Source organism: Sturnira hondurensis, unplaced genomic scaffold, assembly GCF_014824575.4.
Source record: "Sturnira hondurensis isolate 20B ecotype Veracruz unplaced genomic scaffold, ASM1482457v3 Scaffold0010128, whole genome shotgun sequence".
NCBI classification, from domain to species: domain Eukaryota; kingdom Metazoa; phylum Chordata; class Mammalia; order Chiroptera; family Phyllostomidae; genus Sturnira; species Sturnira hondurensis.
In genome coordinates, this window is record NW_028082759.1 from 30846070 (window position 1) to 30864858 (window position 18789).

General features: G+C 39.0%; 1 protein-coding gene across 6 annotated transcripts in view; it reads left to right on the forward strand.

The window, feature by feature from the left end:
• YTHDF3 (YTH N6-methyladenosine RNA binding protein F3) overlaps positions 1 to 6389 on the forward strand; it is a 39139-nt gene extending 32750 nt beyond the window's left edge. For all 6 annotated transcript variants that reach the window (XM_037058629.1, XM_037058622.1, XM_037058625.1 and 3 more), the window contains one exon: positions 3299 to 6389. In XM_037058629.1, the coding sequence (XP_036914524.1) occupies positions 3299 to 3322 (24 nt within the window). In that variant the 3' untranslated portion in view covers positions 3323 to 6389. The remainder of the gene's footprint in view (positions 1 to 3298) is intronic.
• The last annotated feature ends 12400 nt before the right edge of the window (positions 6390 to 18789 follow it).

An 18789-nucleotide genomic window follows, 5' to 3' on the forward strand; every position in this document is an offset into this window, starting at 1 on the left:
CGAGTGTGCCACCGCCGTCAGCCCTCGCCCCCTGGGGCCTGCGTGGTCTGTCTCACTGTGCGCGAATATGCGCCCGCGGTCTGCCCCGCACCCCAACTGGTTCCCGTCTGCCTGCGCGCCTGGGTCGGGGGCCCTGTCCTGCCCGACCCTGCTCGCTGCTGGCTCCGCCCCTCTTACCGTCCCCGTTGAACGGTTAGATGTAGTCGGACTTCCGTATAATTCAATTTTCTGTCCTTTGGTTGTGTCTTTGTTTCTCCAAACCTTTGTTGTATTCAAACTTGGTTGTGGGAGAAGGCACAGTGTTTCCACCTATGCCTCCATCTTGGCGGAAGTCCTACTTTTATTTTCTATTTGTTTTTTTAATCCTCACCCAAGGCTATGGTAATTGATTTGAGAGAGACAGAAAGAAACAAATCAGTTGCCTCCCGTATGTTGCCTGGGCAGGGGTCAAACCCACAACCTTTTGGTGTATAGGACAATGCTCTAACCAACTGAGCCATCTGGCCAGGGCAGTTAGATTTTTATTTTTTAGCTGTATCTGTCTCCATGATATTTTTATGCTTAAATTTTGAACTCATTTTTTCCAGAGATTTATTTCTACTATTGTTTTTTTTCTCCTACTTCAGCTTTCAATTTTAAGTCCTTTGGTTCTCTCCCTTTTTTGTTTCATGGTTTTCTGCTTCCGTCTTTTTTTTCATTCCTCCTACTTTAGGGGCCTTACTTTTACACATTTTGTAATGTTGAGTTGGGTGATGAGCTCAGTGCTTTTTAGCTTTTAACAAAGTTCTACAGGTGTAGATGTTTAAGTTGCATTGAAGGGACTTAGATGTAACATTTTTATTACTGCACTGATGTAAAAATGTTTCAGATTTCTCTTAGAATTTTTGGAGCATACTATTAGGAGTGTGTTTTAGAATTTCCACATGTGGGTAAGGTTTTTTTGGTTGGAATTATCTGTTTTGCTTCTAAAATTTATGTCAGAATATGTGATATTTATGATGCTGACTCTTTGGTATATAGTCTCTTTCTCTGGTGGTTCAGCGTGTGCTGTCATTTTTAGCTGTTTCCTGTATTCTGTATATTTAACCTGTATTTTTACTAACCTGTCTGCTCTACTAATTACTAAGAGAAATGTGTTAAATTCTCTTGTTATAATTAGAAAACTCAGGTTTTCTTTGTAATTCTGACAACTTTTGATATATGTAAAGTTGTAATTTTAGTTAAATACTGCTCTATGTTTTAAAAGCTTGTCTCCTCTTCTCAGTATGTAGTGGTGATTTTATCTCCAGCAGTAGTTTTCGCTTTGACATCCATTTGTGTTATAGTAATACAGTGGTGTCAGTCTTTGGTTTGCTTTTATCATTGTTAACTTATGTTTTAAATTTCTTGTAAATCATGTGTAACTGGATTTAGAGGGTTTTTTTTTAATCTGAGCTGTTATTTTGTTTTTCATTGATGATTCTACATTTTTTGACTGCTTGGTGTAAATGTATATTTTTGCCATCTTATTTTGTGTTTTCTAATTAGTCTAGGTCTTTCAAACTCCCCTGTTCCCCCCAACTTTTTCTGTCTTGTTTGAGGTTTCTTTTTATTTTCATCTTTTTTTCTGTTCACTGAGTTAGAGGTTATGTGTTACATATATACATGTCTTGAATATTTTATAATCTGTATATTTTATTGATCATTAGAATGTGTAGTTAATTATAGTTCAAACTGAAACAGCATCTTTTTTATTTAAGTAGACATAACCCTCATGTTTATACATGATCTTCTCTCTGGAATTAAACCTCTATTTTTGTGTAACTTATCCTTAAATAGTGTTGTCTTTGTTTCTGTAATTTTGGGCTTTTTTGTGGAGTTAATAAATTTCTCTAGTGTCTATCAGTCATTGTATGGGGAAGTATGAGCAGTGTTCTGTTCCATCCTGTTGCTTCATCTATGATTGTTTTTTATCTAGCTATTCAAAGCAGGCTTTGGAATTTCTCATACAAATCTGTTTTCTTCTTCTGAGAACTAAAGTTTATGTTAGGCTGTTTTCTTTAAGGTTTTAGAGCCTTTGTAAAAGTTAGATTAAGTTTCTTAGTACCAAATTTTTTTGTTGTTTTTCTTTATGTTGTTAGATTTTGGGTTTTGCTTATCCTTTTGAAACATGATTAATTGCTAGCACTGTCTTTTTTGTTGTTGTTTTCTTTAGTTTCAGAATATGTCACTGATACTATGTGTCTATGAAATAATATTATTTGTAGCTATGTAATAGGGCATTTAGTTATTAGCTTTCTATATTAAATACTGCTACTCATGTTCTAGGGCAATAGTAAAGTGAAAAAAGAAAGGAATTTAGTAACTTAAAGTTCTAACTTAATTTTCTGATGGTGTCTCAAAGTACAGGAAACTAATTTGACCATTTTAAAAGTATATTCTTATTTATTATGGAACATGAAAAATAAAATGGGAGTAGTGAAAACAGAGTCTCATACTGTGTTAAACACAAGTGGCTTTTAGAGTGTGCTTCTCGGACCAGCAGTGTTGGGATCACCTCTGAACTTGTGGGAACTGCAAACTCACAGGCTCAGCTTCAGATTTTGGTGGCCCAGTACTGTTTCCACAAGCTGTCCAGGTGAATGAAGCCGAATGTTACGCAAGTTTGAGAGCACTGGATACACACTAAAACAAGATGGTACAAACAAACCATAGGATGCATTCAATTAAAAGAAGTTTTATAGGTACTGTAAACATATTTGGTTAATAAACTGGAAAACATCACTTGGTTCAACTTTTGTTCAAGGCGTTTCTACTTTCTTAGAAGGAATTGTAATGTTTCTTGATGTGGAAAGTTATGCTGAATGTGAGAAGATGATATAGAGGAAGTTTATGATTCACAGTATTTTTGTAATTAACACTGACAGTTACCCTTTTGTCCTAACCTACCTGAGCCAATAGTTTTTGAAATTGCTACAGAGCTTCCTTTTAGTCTTTTTGATACCTACTGTCAGAAAGTCTTTGAAAGGCTAAAAAGATATTATTGTAATCTCAGCTTAACCAAAATGCTGTGTGCGAATAGGGCTGTGGTAGAGGGCTTTACTGTCTGCAAATAAGAGTTTGGAGTTTTTTATTTTGAAAATGTTTTGTGGTAATCTTCCCGCTATGGCATGTATAGGTAATAGGAAATCCGTTTTAACTAATTACTTGAATTAGTATTTGAAGAACTTTTTATGGAGATGGTTTACATTATATGTGAATATAATTTAAATCTGTATATAGTGATGGTATTTTGTTAAATTATTTTTTTTTCTTTCAGGAGAGAAATAGAAACAAACAATAACCGTATGAAGATGTCCTGTTAGAATTACAACACTAATGATGTAGACTCTGGAAATGCCTAATAAGTCAAAGAAGACGTTATTAAAGCTTTTTTCTGCTTAAGGTGACATCTCTAAACTCTTTAACACAGAATTGACTCTTGTAATGGTTTTCATCAGCGCATCTGCCCTTATACTCTCACCAAACACACTTGAGAACTGTAACTTCGTCAAGCACTTTCTGTCCTGAAGCTTTTACCAGTATCTGCTGTCTTTTGTAATTATGCATCCTAGCTAAGGCACAGAAGACTGAATGAATGCAAGGATTCATTAACTCTTTGAATTTGTTAAATACTAACAGTTAACCATTAGAAGTGGTTCAATGATGTAAGAGTCACACTGCTTCAACTTTTCTTTGTTGTAGTTTTTAAATTGTCGATTTTTAGCTATTTGACAGATTAAAAGCAACATAATCATGCCATATTTAGTCCTGGAGTTCAAGTCTAAATGTTTATGTGAAGAATTATTGTAGTAAACTTTTAATATGGCAAAGCAACCTTAAGCTCTATTTTAGCCAAATGAGACATAATCCGAGATTATATTAGAACATTACCCTTGTCTTTAAACCGTTTGGTGTAACAGAATGTTGATATGCAGCTTGGTGGATTTCACCAGTTAATGCACATTCTTCTCCCTTGCCCCAATAATATGTATACTGAGAAATGTGCATTTGTCTGAGGAATTATTTTGTTTGCTACCACTTAATGAATCTCAAAATTTTGAGTAAATGTACCTCAGTCTAATCAGACTTTTTATGACCTTTATAACTACATGTAAAACCCTTAATTCCTGTTTCTGGGTGTTTGCGAGCCTGATTGCTATCATGAAGTAAAAATTTATTACTCTAGGTATTCACTAGCTAAATAAACATAGTTCTCGTTTAGCAAGCATATACTGTTCCTCAGCTATTTTCTCCAGCTTTTGCAGTGTCCTGGCATTCTTAAAATACTTTGGAAATATGGCCTTGATCCATGGATTAAATCAGTATCTAAGTGAATGTGTTGATGTTTTACTGATCAGATCTATATAAATGGGAATACAGCATATATCTGGGTATTCTTATAGTTATCTTTTTAACATCTTATTTTTCTCATTAATTACATATCAACATTAATTTTGTATCTTGAAGCAAATTGATTTTGTATAAATTAAATGTGTCAAGCATCTGTATTAAATGATTTGGTGGCATACAGTTGTGAAGATAATGTACTGTCCCTTATATTATTCCAAAAGGAGAAAGCTATGATGAAAGATATGAGAAGGGTGAAAATAGCAATACAGTAGATTTGAATACCGTGGTGTTTTGCATTACTCCATTTATGTTTACATCATGTTTAGAAACCTTTTCATTGACATCTTTGATCACATCGGTTCAAAAATTCAGTGACATGTTTCTTTGAGGCTTTCATTTATATAATTTTTTGTACAATATTTTCTTAAAATATACAAATACTGTATTCAAGTGAAATAAAATGCAGTATTTGTAGATAATCATAGCTACTTCACAGGTCTTCGGTAGTTCCATTGTAGTTATATCAGTGTTTACTGAAGGGAACATTAAAATATTAATGGTATATTACAAAATAAAGACTTTCTTAAAGGAAAGTTGCACCTATTTTACCTTTTTAAGAGTAAGCCATGAAATCTTATCTTGTAACATGTCTCTTAACTATTTATAATAAAAATTGGCATTTGGGTATAGTAACCACAGCAATGTTCTACGAAATCCCTGAGATTATATAGGTAGGACATGTCAAAGGTGACTGTTGTCACTCTGGAGGTCCTATTAGAGAAAACTGCAAGGGGCGACGACCTCACAGAAAGGATCTGAGTCCTGGCTCTGAGGTTCTCTTTTTCTTGGTGCTTTATTAGCAACTCTGAATATTTTTATAAAACTAGTTACATTTTAAATGGATTGAAACTTGTTTGATTTACCTTTGGTTTCTATGTGAAAAGTGTCACAGCAGCATTCGGCAGACAGACCAATCGCCACAGCAGACTCAGAAATGTCCAGTGTAATTGAGTAGTCTGTTCATCGTGAGGAGTATATCCCAGTGCCTTTTACCTGGATTTCTAATATTACGTGAAATGGGTGCAGCATTCCTTTGGAAATAAAAACTTTACAATTGGTAGTGTTTTTTTTTTCATTTACGATTTTTTCAGAGCACCTACTTTCTCTTCCTCCTTGGTCTGTCAATACATATGTTGAAAATATTTTTCTCTAAGTGAAATTATTATCACAGGTTGTCTCAATAGCACAACTAACTGAATGTTTCTTAACTGTAGGGACCAAAACGGGGAGAACCTGAGCTCTACAGCGGGAAACACTTAATCAAATGTTTGAATAATCACAAATTAAGACATGACTGATTGGCCCAGTAAATTTTTTGCTTGATGTTTTTCCAAGATCTGGTTTGAATGTTTCTTATTAAAGTTATCTTTTTTGGGTATTTTATTTTGAAAGGTATAATAGTTTGTATATTTAACAGTAAGGGGAAAAATGTAACCAAAATTAGTATTCTTTCTCTATACTTATTGGTACTTGAAGATTCCTTTCAAAAGAAGCCCCAGCCTTTTCCTCATTTCAATACTTAATTCCTTATTTTAACTTAAGTGATCTTTCTAATTCAAAGGCTGTGTTCTTTTTGAATACCATGCATGGAAGTTAAGCTGATGTTAAAACAGTTTGCAATAAAAAAATCAGCTTAAATCATTTAATCATTTCAAGTGCATCCTGTAAAAGTAAGTTTGAGAAAATTGAGAATTGTGTTTCCATTAAGTTTTGCATATCCTTTGTTATGCCATGTAAATTCCCTTCTTTTTCATGTGATTACAGAAGGTTATGATAAAATGATTAGTTAATTTACATTCACTTGTAGCAATTACATGAGAATTTGAATTTTGTCGTGTTTGGGTTTGTTCATTCCTGTGAATGATGGTACAGTTGGGTGAGATTTTCTGTTATGGTACCCAAACTCACCATTTGGTCCTCTTTAATCTTTGAGGGTTTCAATAAAAATTGTTCACTCATATCTGTGTTCTTTCCATTTTATCTTTCTAAATATGTACTGTTGGCTAGAAACACAACACTTTTGTCAACTCCTGGATTTTTTGACTGACATGTCTTTCAGGCACAGGCAGATTCTGTCACTTGTTTTAGTTGGCCCTTTAAATGAAGTGGGGATGTTAAAGAAAGGGAGGATAAGAGTTTATCCTAATCTTCATCCATCAAAATGATTTTATTGGGTTACATCCTCTTAATATTAAACTTAGAGCCAAAGACAAAGAGGCCCAAGTATTTTCAGGTAACAGGAGGGAGTGTTGTCACCGGCTGTCTCATAACCCTGACACCCTGTTCTTGCTACTAAGGACCAGTGCTTTTATGGTGGTCTGGACATTGTCCTTTGGGGTAGAACTTACGTGAGTAGGATCATGGTGACTCTGGATGGTACACCGATTATTTCTGGGTTCTCTAAGGTACTTGTTCAGATGGGAGGAAAACCAGAGATGATAGTTTTGTGATGTCAAAACCTGCCAGACGCACACAACACTGTTGAGCTGGGACTGAAGCAGAGTTTTACAGAGTCACCGTGTCCCACACTGCACATTATCAGAAGCCTCCGTGTTACTAGTCATGTCATGAGAGGGTTTGCATCTCATCAGCACACATTTCTAGTTGGAACCCTACTTCTTAACTGACTTGGCTTCATCTTAATCAGGGATACTGGCTTTAGTTAGCAGTTCGAGTCTAGGAGCTAAAATATGCCTGCAGTCAGAACTTAACTGACCAATTCAGGATCTGCATTCAAATCAGTACTTGCCATTGCGTAAATATCCGTGTGTGTTTATGCTTTCCTCAGTCCTCTTGGTCAGTAGTGGGAAGTGGAACTTGCCTATATATCACAGGCAAGTGACACACAGGAGTGGCGGTTTAATTAGAGTTTCTAACTAGTGCACTAAAGTCAGAGTTTGATGTGTAATTTGTTACCTGTGCAACATTGGGACTAAATGTAAATGTGAACTGTTTCTGTAAAGCTTAGTATATAAGGAAAACGGGTGCAGAGTTTATATCACTGTAGGTTCCCCATCCCTTGCGGCTACTCCGCTTACAAAGACACCCCTTAGGTAGAATACACAGGCTTACATGTTCATGTACCGTTTTAAAACATTGGATGTTTCTGACATCAGTAATCACAATGGAATTACTGTGTGATGGGAGATCTTAGAATTGGGAGTAGAAAGACCAGACTTTACTTCTATCTGGTAGAATAATGCTGAACAAATCATTTCTTTTGTTGTTAGTGCTCAGTAAATTCCAGAAGGTTGTCATCGAAGGCATCTAAGGTTCTTTGCAGTTTTGAAAGGCTTAAGTGTGGAAACCAATATAACTTGGAATATTTATCCTTTGTTTATTTTTCAGAACGTAGGTAATGAATACTTCAAATTGCATTTTATTCATTGAGTCTGATAAAATATGACCACTATTTATTTCCTTTAATTTTGAAATCTGGTGTACAAAATCCCCATCTTTTCTGCAGTGTTGGTAAAAAGAAGCAAGAGAATGTGTGCTAAAGAAATCCAAGCTTTTTTCTATTCTGCCATCTTAAATTATACTTTTATTTTTTTTTAATGGCCTTTATTTTTTTTAGAACGGGTCTGGAAGAAGTGGGGAGACAGTACAGAAGTTTCCTACAGTGACCTAGCTTCCCCTGTTACTTGTATTTTACATCAGTGATGGATGCATTTGTTACAATTAGTGCACCACTATTGGTACATTTTCACCACTTTCTAAAGTGTTTACCTAATGTTCTTTTTCTGGTCCAGGATGCCAGCAAGGGTGTCACATTACCTTTAGTTGCTATGCTCCTTGTGTTCCCCTTGGCTGTAATGATTTCTCAGACTTGTTTTTGATGACCTTGACTGTATTGAGGAATACAATTTAGGTATCTTAGAGAAGGCCCCTCCTTTGGAATTTGTCTTGTGCTTTTCTTCTTATTAGACTGCGGTTATGAGTTTGGGGAAGGAAGACCACGTAAGTAAAGCGCCATCTCCATCACATCATTTTCAAGGTTACATACCACCTCCATGTGCCTGTTGATCCTGACCTTGGTCACCTGGCTGATATAGTGTCTTTTTCTCCATTCCAGCTTTTTCCCCCCTCCTCGTCTTCATACTCTGTGTGTTCTTTGGAGGGAAGTCACAGTCACCCTTTGAGTGGATAATTATGCTCCCACTTGTTGTGTGTTTCAAGGGCAATATGGGAATCTGTTTTGTTACTGCTTAGCCTCATCTCAACAGGCTTACGTATGAATACATTTGTTTTCCTTTTGTGTCTTTTTAGAACCCCCACCCTCTCTCCTTCCTCATTTTTCAACCGAACAGTTGTATAGTGGAAGAATTTAATGGATACTCATACCTACTCCCTAAATTCTAATTGTGTGCATAGTGGGGAGATAACTTTATTAAAGGATTAAGAATGTATTAAAGAGAAGATTCAGATTATGTCAAATTATCTTGATCTTAATGTGTAGAGGTTAAGAGTGTATAGTCATTTAAATGTGGCTGGGTTGAAAATCCTGAGGTAAGCAGTAATATGGTTAAGAGTGGTGCATTCCTTCATAAAGAAAAGGTGATTTAAATAGCATTTTTTTAAATGAAATGCTTTTGAAGTACTCATTAGGCTGCTGCATACTCTTCTGGCCAAAAGCATAGAGGTTTTTAAAAAATGTATTCATTTTGGGGAATAGGGAAACAGAAACATAGATGTGTTGTTCCACGTATTTGTGCAGTCATTGATTGATTCTTGTTTGTGGCCGGACTGGGGATTGAACTCACAACCTTGGTGTATTGGGACAATGTCCTAACAAATTATAAGCCACCCAGCCAGGGCAAGAGCATAGATTTTGGAGTCCGATAGCTAGATTTCCTTTAGGATTAAAAAAAAAGGGGGGGGTGTTACAATAGAGTCTATTTCAGAAAGATTAAATGAATTAGTAATATAAAGTGTTTAGCACAACCCTGGGCCAGAGGCAAGCAAGCCCTCCAATGTTAACACATCAGATGTTAACTATCTTGTTTCTTAGGGAGAATTTAGAATTAATTGATTGCCATTGAAGATTTCTTAGGGTAATATTTACAGCTTTGATCAATTTTAAAGGTGACAGAATGTTGATTATTTTCAACTCATATCATTGAGATCCAAAGACCAGTCACTGCCTGAATAAATCTTAGATTATTATTTATTTTTGTTTTTACGACTTTTGGTTTCCAGAATTTTCAGTGACTGTCAGCCATGCTTTTGTTAAGTAGAATATTACAACATAGAGTTAGTTTATCCTGCTAGAGCAGAGCGGATGACAGAACCAGAGGCAAATTAGACCGGAAGGAAAGCCAACAGGAAGTGACAAAACCTATCAGCAATGGAAGACAAGCCAAAGATGAAAATTCGTTCAAGAAGAAATTTTTTTCTTGTTACAAATGCCTGTTGATAGGAATTTTTAAAAGTATATCAGTAAAGTGTAAGAGCTCCATTATGAATATTTAGTAACAGTTCAGAATGGGAACTAATGTGGATGTGTTACTTCCATGTGTCATCGATGATACTCTGCAACTTTAGAAAAAAGATATTTGACATAAACTAAGATGGCTGTTCTCTTTTAGTATATATCCAAAAGTAAGATTGTATCTTGAAGTAAAAAGATTACAAATAAAGCTTCAACGTGATACTGTTGCATGTTAACATCAATGTATGTCAGGGTGGCACCTTCTCCCTGTTGCTACTTAGAAAAATAAAACGCCACTTACATATTTATTTCCAATATCTAAACTTAGGCAAGAAATGTTTTTCTGTATAAAATGTTGCACAGAAGACAGGTAACTGAGTAACAATTCCTGGTTTCTAAATTTAAAGCCACTGAAACCATGTCAGATCTTGGGGGTCGGCTTGAGTAAACCGGTGCCCCTTTGGAAAGGCACACCGTCTCTGCTTGTTTGTGAGAGCTTGCATAGGCTGGTGTTCCCCCACCCCCGTCCTTCCCTTTAATAAGGAAAACAATGCCGCAGGAAGAGGAAGTTAGCCATTAAATACCTATCATGGAGTTCCAGCCTTACAGATAGGCTTGTTTTTTAATTATCTGCTTTCCAGGCGACATTTGAAAGTCCACACTGAAAACATGAAAACCCAATGGAATGCATGCTAATATGCAGAAATAAACTATTTGTGTCAATATTTATTTTCAACTGGATTTTTACAATGTTTCACAAAATGCATTTTGAACATCTTTCTAACAACAAAGACCCAAAGATTTTTAAAAGCTACATTAATAATCAAGTTTTATTTGTTACCAAACCAAAATTCATGTGCCCAACGGTTTGAAAGGCCAAAACTCGGAATGTCAAGAGTTGGGAGTAAGGAAAGGTGTGTTGGTGTAGAGGGTACCAATTGAGAAGATGGGAAACTTAGGGGTGCCTCAAATCCATCTTGCTAGAGTAGGTTAAGGGAGGGTTTGGGTTTGGGTTTTTTTTTTTAAGGTTTTATTTATTCTTAGAGGGCAAGGGAGGAAAGAAGAGAGAAAAGATGAGTGAGAGGAACATCAGTTGGTTGCCTCTTGCATGCCTCCTGCCTTGGACCTGGCCTGCAACCCTGGCATGCACCCTGACCAGGAATCGAACTGGTGAACTTTTGGTTTGTGGGAGGATGTCCAACTCCCTGAGCCATCCCAGTCAGGGCAGTTAAGGGTGTTTAAGGGGCCGGGAGTGTTGGGTTGTCATCTTTTTTTGTTCACTCTGTTGCAACATCGCTGGTCATGTACTCTTTCTCTGGGAAACCAGACGGTACATTCAAGAGAGAATGAGTGTGAAGAGCCTTAGTGTGACTGCATATGAACTTGGCATTGCAGACTCCTCTGGGAACATGATGTTCATGGGCTAATCGGCGTTCGTAGTCCTTTGTGTAAGTGATCTTCCTTAAGACCTTTTGAAGCACTTTTTGAGCAGTCGGGCCTGTTCGGCAGCTCTCCACTGCGCAGTCATACCTTGGTGCTCTTTGACTTTAGAACTCGTCAAACCCTGTACTGGTTGCATTATGACAAAAAATATTTCAGCACTCAGCACTTGCTTGGGAAGCGTCTCACTTGCTAGAACTTGTATGAGACGTGATGCCTTGGGAGAGAAAAATGCACCATTCAGTACCCACGGGTTCGGCATTCATCACGAGTTCCCGTGAGTACCGAGGTAGCACTGTACATACACGTGGCCCCCTCACCTTCCCTCAGACCACACCAATCCTTTCTTGATCTACTAACATAAAGTCAAATACACATCTCAATCAACGTACTTGTTACAAGGGATCTATTGATGCCAAGGTTTTAAATATCACTGAACTTTTTTTAACTTTACATCATTTTCTTACCCTATCTGGTGCTTTATTGTCCATGAGAAGAACATGAGTGGTTTAACACCGAAACTTATCTTTGATTCCTTTTTGTGAGAGTTAATTGTTTGTTTGTTCATTTGTTGCAGATACTTTGCATCTGAAGGGAATGCTTGCTTTACCCTTGGTCTTCCTTATCTGCCTGTTCCCCACCCTCCCAATCCGCTTTCTGTCACTTCCATTTTCTCTGCTTGTAACCTTGTAGAAGTTTTCTTTCTTTAATATGACCTTTTCTCCTTTCTTTTTGTCTCAGACTAGCCATGTCTAGCATCCCAACTCACCTGCCTCCTTTCTTGCAGGACCACTCACGTAATCATTAAGCCCTCAGGACAACAAGCTTCGGGTCGGCATTAAATAACTGTAGGAACAAAGCCTCGGGTGTGTTGACCACAGAGATAGAGTTTGGGGCAAACTATAGCTAACGAATAGGCCTCAGTTGTGTTTCAGCCCCCAAAAGCAGCCAAGCCAGATGAAGTGATGCAATAGCTGACAACAGGACCAGGGGCAATGATCAGCCACCCTCTACCCTGCACCGACCAGTCAGTAGAGACCAGGACCCTGACCATGACCCTAACGCTGTTAGTCACCATGAGTAATGATTTTCCCCTTACACAACCCATCCCCTGGAAGCCATAGAAGAGCCAGGTCTTTAAGCATTAGCTCACCTGTGTCTCCGGGCATGGGCCAGCTCCTAAAAATAGACTCCTGCTCTCTTTGGTGCCAGGTGCTGTTCATGTCTCACTGAGTTTTGATGCAAAACGGGCCCTTTTAGTCTGGTAACATGCACTTCTTTTAGGACCACTAATGTAAGCTACCAAACTCCAAGCAAAGGTAGTGGTAACAAAAGCAGGGGGAAATTGTCACGTGATTAGTGACTCCGCTTTTCCCACTTTCCTGGGTTGTCGTTTCTCCAGTCCCAGGCAGCACTCTTCACTCCCATCGTTAGCCAGCCCTGCTCCTGCTTCAGGAACACACCACCTTAGACTCACAGCACCTCCTTTCCACCTTGTCCCGCACTTCAGCCTTGCTGGCTTTCCCATCTTCTCACAAACTTCAGATTCGTTCCCACCTCTGGGTTCTGTCCTGCCTGCCTGTACGGAGCCTTGCTCTCTCCTGTGTCACTCTTACGTTCCATTTTCTTCATAGAACTTAGCTACAGTCATTTGTGTATGGCCTTCTCTCTGTCCTGTAAATTGTGAGATTCACAGGTTAGGGGACTTGGTCTTCTTGATTGACATCAACACTGCCTGGCGCACAAAGTTCTCAGTGACAACCAGTGGGGTGAGTCATGGACTTCCCGAAACCCCTTTCGTAGGTTGTGATGAAGGGAGCCCTTGCTGTCCACGCTGAAGGGGTGACCTCCTTGCCTGGGAACCCAAGTCAGTCCATGAACTGGTGATGGGTAGAGGAGAAAAGAGTTGGTCCTGTTTATTGTTGCTGGGGGAAGAAAGCCGTGTGACTTTTATTTTCTTTACCAAATAGCAAGTTGACTGTCTGATAATATTCCCATTTGACTTTGCTAATCTACTTGGCTGGTCTCCGAAGTCTCCCCGTTGCCTGCAGGCCTGTCTGCCTTTTTCCCTCCCTCCTTCCCTTCTCTCCTTCCGTTTTTTTTTTTCTCCTAAAATTGCCTTTGATTCTCATTTAAACTGGATTTTCTCTGAGTCAGAAAAGGTGGCGCTACGCAGTGTGATTTGCCATGAGATTGTTTAGGGTGCTGGGGAGGATCTGGGAAGTCATTTGATCCAATCACTCAGGTTCCAGATGAAGAAACAGACCGAGAGGCTCTGATTTTCCCAAGGTCCCGGTTAGTGACGGAACGAGAACTTGAAGCCCAGATTTTCTAGTTCCCTCTTCAAAGCCAAGTGCTTCTAAATCAGTGCCCAAACCCACTACTTAGTTGTTGACTGACCAAACAATTCCATGACAAATAAGCCTCGGTCAGATGTGTTTGGTGAATTAAATGAAAATGCTCACTGCACGACATCTTGAAGCCTTCAGTGTGTGTGAGCTCTGTTCTCTGCGTGCGCGCTCCCTACCCCTTTCTCTCTCTGGTACGGCATCCTCACGGAGAAAAACTTATTTCCCTGGTTCAGGTCATGTTTGGTGTTTCCACATTCTACTGAAGAGCCTCTTAAAAGACATTAGCTTTTAGCTCTAATATGACTGAAATGTCTAGACAAGTGAAACTTTAAAAGCTTTATTTTTTAAATATTTCATTTATTTACTTTTTTAGAGAGAGGGGAAGGGAAGGAGAAAGAGTGGGAGAGAAGTATCAATGTGTGGTTGCCTTTCATGCGCCCCCTACTGGGGAACTGGCCTGCAACCCAGGCATGTGCCCTGACTGGGAATTGAACTGGCGACCCTTTGCTTCACAGGCCTGTGCTCATTCCACTGAGCTACACCAGCCAGGTAAAAGCTCTATTTTAAACAAATTTAATTTAATTTTAGAGACTTATGTTTCTTTGTTGTTGAAGCATATATATGTATACACACACACACACACACACACACATATGTATGTATGTATCTATATCTATATCTATATCTATCTATCTATCTATATATATATCACTTTGCACTTTAAAAATATAAGCACTTCCTTAAATTATACCAATACCTTTACCATATAGAAAAAGTCCGGACATAAGATGGTCATTATTCATGATACAGGACTGGTGTTTCCAATTTGATATAAAGTGGGAAGGATTTTATCAACTGACTTTACTACCCAGCTTCATGTGGTTCCTTATTGAACAATTACAAAATAAAACAGACATAAAGAAAATAAAACACAAAGTTGAAAAATTACACAAAGAGACAGCAGAGGGAGCTATTGAGGTTTGAGTATGTTTTCCTTTGCCCTGGTTGAGGTTTTTGCCTTTGTTTTTCTTTTAAACTGATATTTTGACTTAGACTTTTTCATCTCAATTATTGGCATTCAGGAAAAGTTTTAGGAGATTCAAGGATGTATTTGTAGTTTTGGGGATTGCAAAAAATGAGGCGTATTTTCTACCAGCCTCCCTTCAATTCCCTTATCATCCCAACATTCCTATAAAAGTTGTTGCTATAATAAGAGAAATGACAGCTTTACAGTTATAATTTTAGAAATGAGATGAGCTCATTAGAACAAATCTGGGTTATTGGGGTCAGCGGTGCTCTAGGCCATTGTGGTCTGGCTCCTTGGAGACCTCTGTTGGGCTTCAGAGGGTTAACGGGGCTTGCTGTGTGATCACTGTCACTCAGCTACATGTGCTGCAACAGGAGACTTGAAAGGGTTAAAATCCAAACATGTAGTGAAAACCCTCATGAGAAGTGGGAAGGGGGCATTGAACTTGGACGAGATCTGGTGTGTGCATGGGTGACTGTAGGTGTGTGTTGTAGCATGTGGGTGAGGGGTGGTAACGGAAGGGCAGTGGGAGAAGTTTGTTTCAAGCTTTCTCCACAGTATTCTCTCGGTGTCGTCCGTGTGTACAATCTACTCCTGCTCTTGACATCCGTGTCGCCCCCTTCCCTACCTGCTGACCCTGTGCCTGCTCACTGGACCCTCAGCCTCCGAGTTTCCCCCCCGCCAAGCCCATCCTCCACACTTCAGCCACGGTCTTAACTTCTTCATCACTTACATGCTCTGAATTCCTTCTCTAGGAATTTCCCCTTTTGTAATAGCGAATTAGAAAATGGAAATGAGTCTGTTTATTTGAAAAATAAATTGTGGAATGTTTTATAATGAAATACTATGCAGCCATTAGTGCCAATTGTGGTAATACGTTGATATCTTTTCCTAAATTAAAATACTCACAGTTTATGTAATCTATATGATCTATATTATAAGGCTTTAAATTTAACATATAATTGAAACAGAAGACTTACACTTAATTTTAATACATAGTTTAAAGCAATTTTAAAGGATTTTATAGATAAAGTTTCTGGAAATATACACAAGACAAAATATAGCCAGCGGCATTAATGGCTATATGCTATTCATAACAATGGCTACTTCTGAAAAAACGATGTTCGACTTGCTAGGTACAGGCAGATGAAAGAAGAAAGGTTTTACTCCTTGCCTTATATCTTTCTTTGGTTTGAACTGTCTACAAAGAACTTGTACTTATAATTAAACTAATTTAAAGTTACAAGAAAAAATATTTTATTTATTTATTTTTAGAGAGGGGAAGGGAGGAAGAAAGAGAGGGAGAGAAACATTGATACGAGAAAGAAACATCAATCGGTTGCCTTCTGGGTGCACCCTGACCAGGACGGAACTGCAGCCCTGACTGGAGTCAAACCACCGATTTTTCTGTTTGCAAGATGATGCTCCCCCAACTGAGTCGCAGGAGACCTACTTGTCTTCCAGGGTTGAATCCCAGCATCCAAGTCTCCCTAAAGCCTTTCATATCCCCTTGGTCTAATGTAGAGAGCGGTCCTTCGTGGTAGCTGAATTGTGATCCCCTCTCTTCTGGAGGTAGCTTCCTGCATAGAACCAGTAAGGGCTTTGATATCAGGCATAACTGGGTAAAAGTTCCAACTCAGCCTTTACCCGTGGGGTGGTATTGGGCAAGGAATTTAACCTCCTTTAGCTTGAGTCCCTCCTTCATTAGACTGGGGATATTGGGGCCATTCTTACAAGATGGTCGTGAGGGACAGAGTGAATTTATGCAAAGGCTCCTAGTACAGTGTGATGACCAGCAGATGTGCGTACCCAAGGGGAGGTGTCGGGCACTTTTTTTTTGTGAGGATGGAGATTGCTGTCTCTATTATTCTGGCTTCGACACATTGAATAAATGCAGTAATGCTTTATACCAGGTGTTTTTCTGTGTCCTGACATCATTCTCCAGAATTCTGTGTCAAATTGTACCTGTGCTGTGTCTCATTCATTTCAAGCCGTGATCTCAGCAAGCTGTTGGGATGAACAATCTTGACTGTGGCCAAATAGCAAAGCCTGTGGACATGCTTCTAACAGGCCCCTAATGACAGCTCAGAGGGGACCCTAATGGTGACAGCCAGTCTCCTTATCAGAAAGAGCGAGTTATAGAACATTCAGAAGGAAGGTTTGGCATTCTCAAATCAACTATGTAAGTGGTTTTTACTACTGATGGTGTGGGTTCTGTCTGGTCAGTGTGGAGCAGAGGACAGCAGCAGTCAAGTTAGTGCTGCTCCTGAGGGCTGTCACCAGCCCACATCAGAGATAGTGAGTAGTCTTGTCATTTTAATAGTGTCACCCCCTTTGGGAGTTACCCCTTCTTGAAAGCTCCTGTATTGCTTTCTATTAAGCTTTCTTTTGAGATTGTAAGCAACCTTTGTCCTGTAGCAGAGCCTTATCAGCACAAAACTTTGAATGAATTAATTGATCTATGATTTTTACCCAAGTCTGATAATATTCCCAAGCATGTGATTTTGTGTCATTTTGTTTAATGCAGTATAATCAAACACTTTCTTCTGCTTCTTCAGAAGCATTTAGGGGGCAAGAACCTCTGACCAACGTTACTGTTCCATAAAGGTATAAATGCTACCAGCAGAGTTCAGTTGTTTAGAAGGTGTGTCTGGGACCTGGTACTGCAGTCACAGGACAGGACGGATTCTAGGGGAAGATAAACCCCTAATTTGGTAGGTAAAGTGATGCATCCAGGTGAGCGAAATACGCGTCAGAAATAGATCTTATAAAAATTCAGTGCTTCCTGTTGCCTTAGTTCCCTTCAGCAACAAGCTGCAAGTGTGCTTGGTTTTAGCTTTTTGTTTCTTTTGACACTTCACTTTTTATCAGCAACAACAGATGTGTTGTTTTATCTTCTGCTTTAAAACTTGCCCCCACGCCCCGCATGCCAAAAAGAAATTAAAGGTCTATTTTTCTCGATGGCTACGATTGTTATCCCAGGAAACACGTCAGGGAAAGTGCGTCTGCATAAAATAGCAGCAGCAGCATCTGTTCTTAATGAAATGCATTGTTCTAGCAAGATCCTGGTGCTAGTGAACAGCTCAGATGAATCTCCCAGATCACGCCCAAATGTTTGCCAATCAAGTCCATGTTCCAAGTTATATACCCGGGAGGGAATGCTCCCTTAAGTACATCTGCGGTACTACTTGGAGTGGATAAAACGTGGCCGATTGGGAAGTAGTTTATTTTCCCCTAGAATCTGTCCTGGCCTGCGACTGCTTCACCAACAGAAGGCTGTGCAAGTGACACTTTCCTCAGTGGGGCTAAGCCTAAGAATGCCTAGAAACTTCTGCTTTTATGTTGTTGGGAGCCCTGAGTAGCCACATAAAAATCTGGCTACTCTGTTGGAGAGACCACCAGACACCCCATGGAGGGAAAGACTAACCCATCCCAGGAAAGCCTCTGAATGACATCAGGCTCATCCCGTCCTGAATGCAAACTTGCGAGAGACCTGCCCCAAAAGCCTGTGACATATGGCTCAGGATGGGTAGAAGATGGAGAGAACTCAAGGCCATTTGTAGTGAGGCTGGGAAGGACCCTTGCAATATCATCTTTAGACAGTGTCTCCTGACTTCACTGGGTGAGGAAGTCAGCATGCCCACAGGCCCCTGCACCCCCCGTTTCCTTTCCCAGCTTCAGCCAGGGGCAGGCAGCATGATTTCCACATAGTCCAGGACAACACATAGTCTGTCCCAAGTGATGAGGTCAAATATATTAACTTTTTCTTCTATAGAAATCAGTTTAAAATCACGCAAAATTTAAGATTTGGCACTATGATTTTTTTGTACAGCATTTTCTTCCATTGCTCCCTTCCTGTACTCAATGGCTATCTTTTTTCTTGTTGATGATAGACGTTTGTACCTGATTTATCCATATGACTAAAATCTTCAGGATTTTAACAGCTTCATTGGTTATGTGAAATTTGCTCCTAGTGACAGGAAACCAACTGAAACTGAACTAGAGAAAAGGGAATGGTCATTTAGAGCAGAGTCCAGGACTCAGATGGTGTTATTGTTAGGAATCTCTCTCCTTTCCTCACCTGTCTTCTTTTTCTCTGAGCTGTTTGT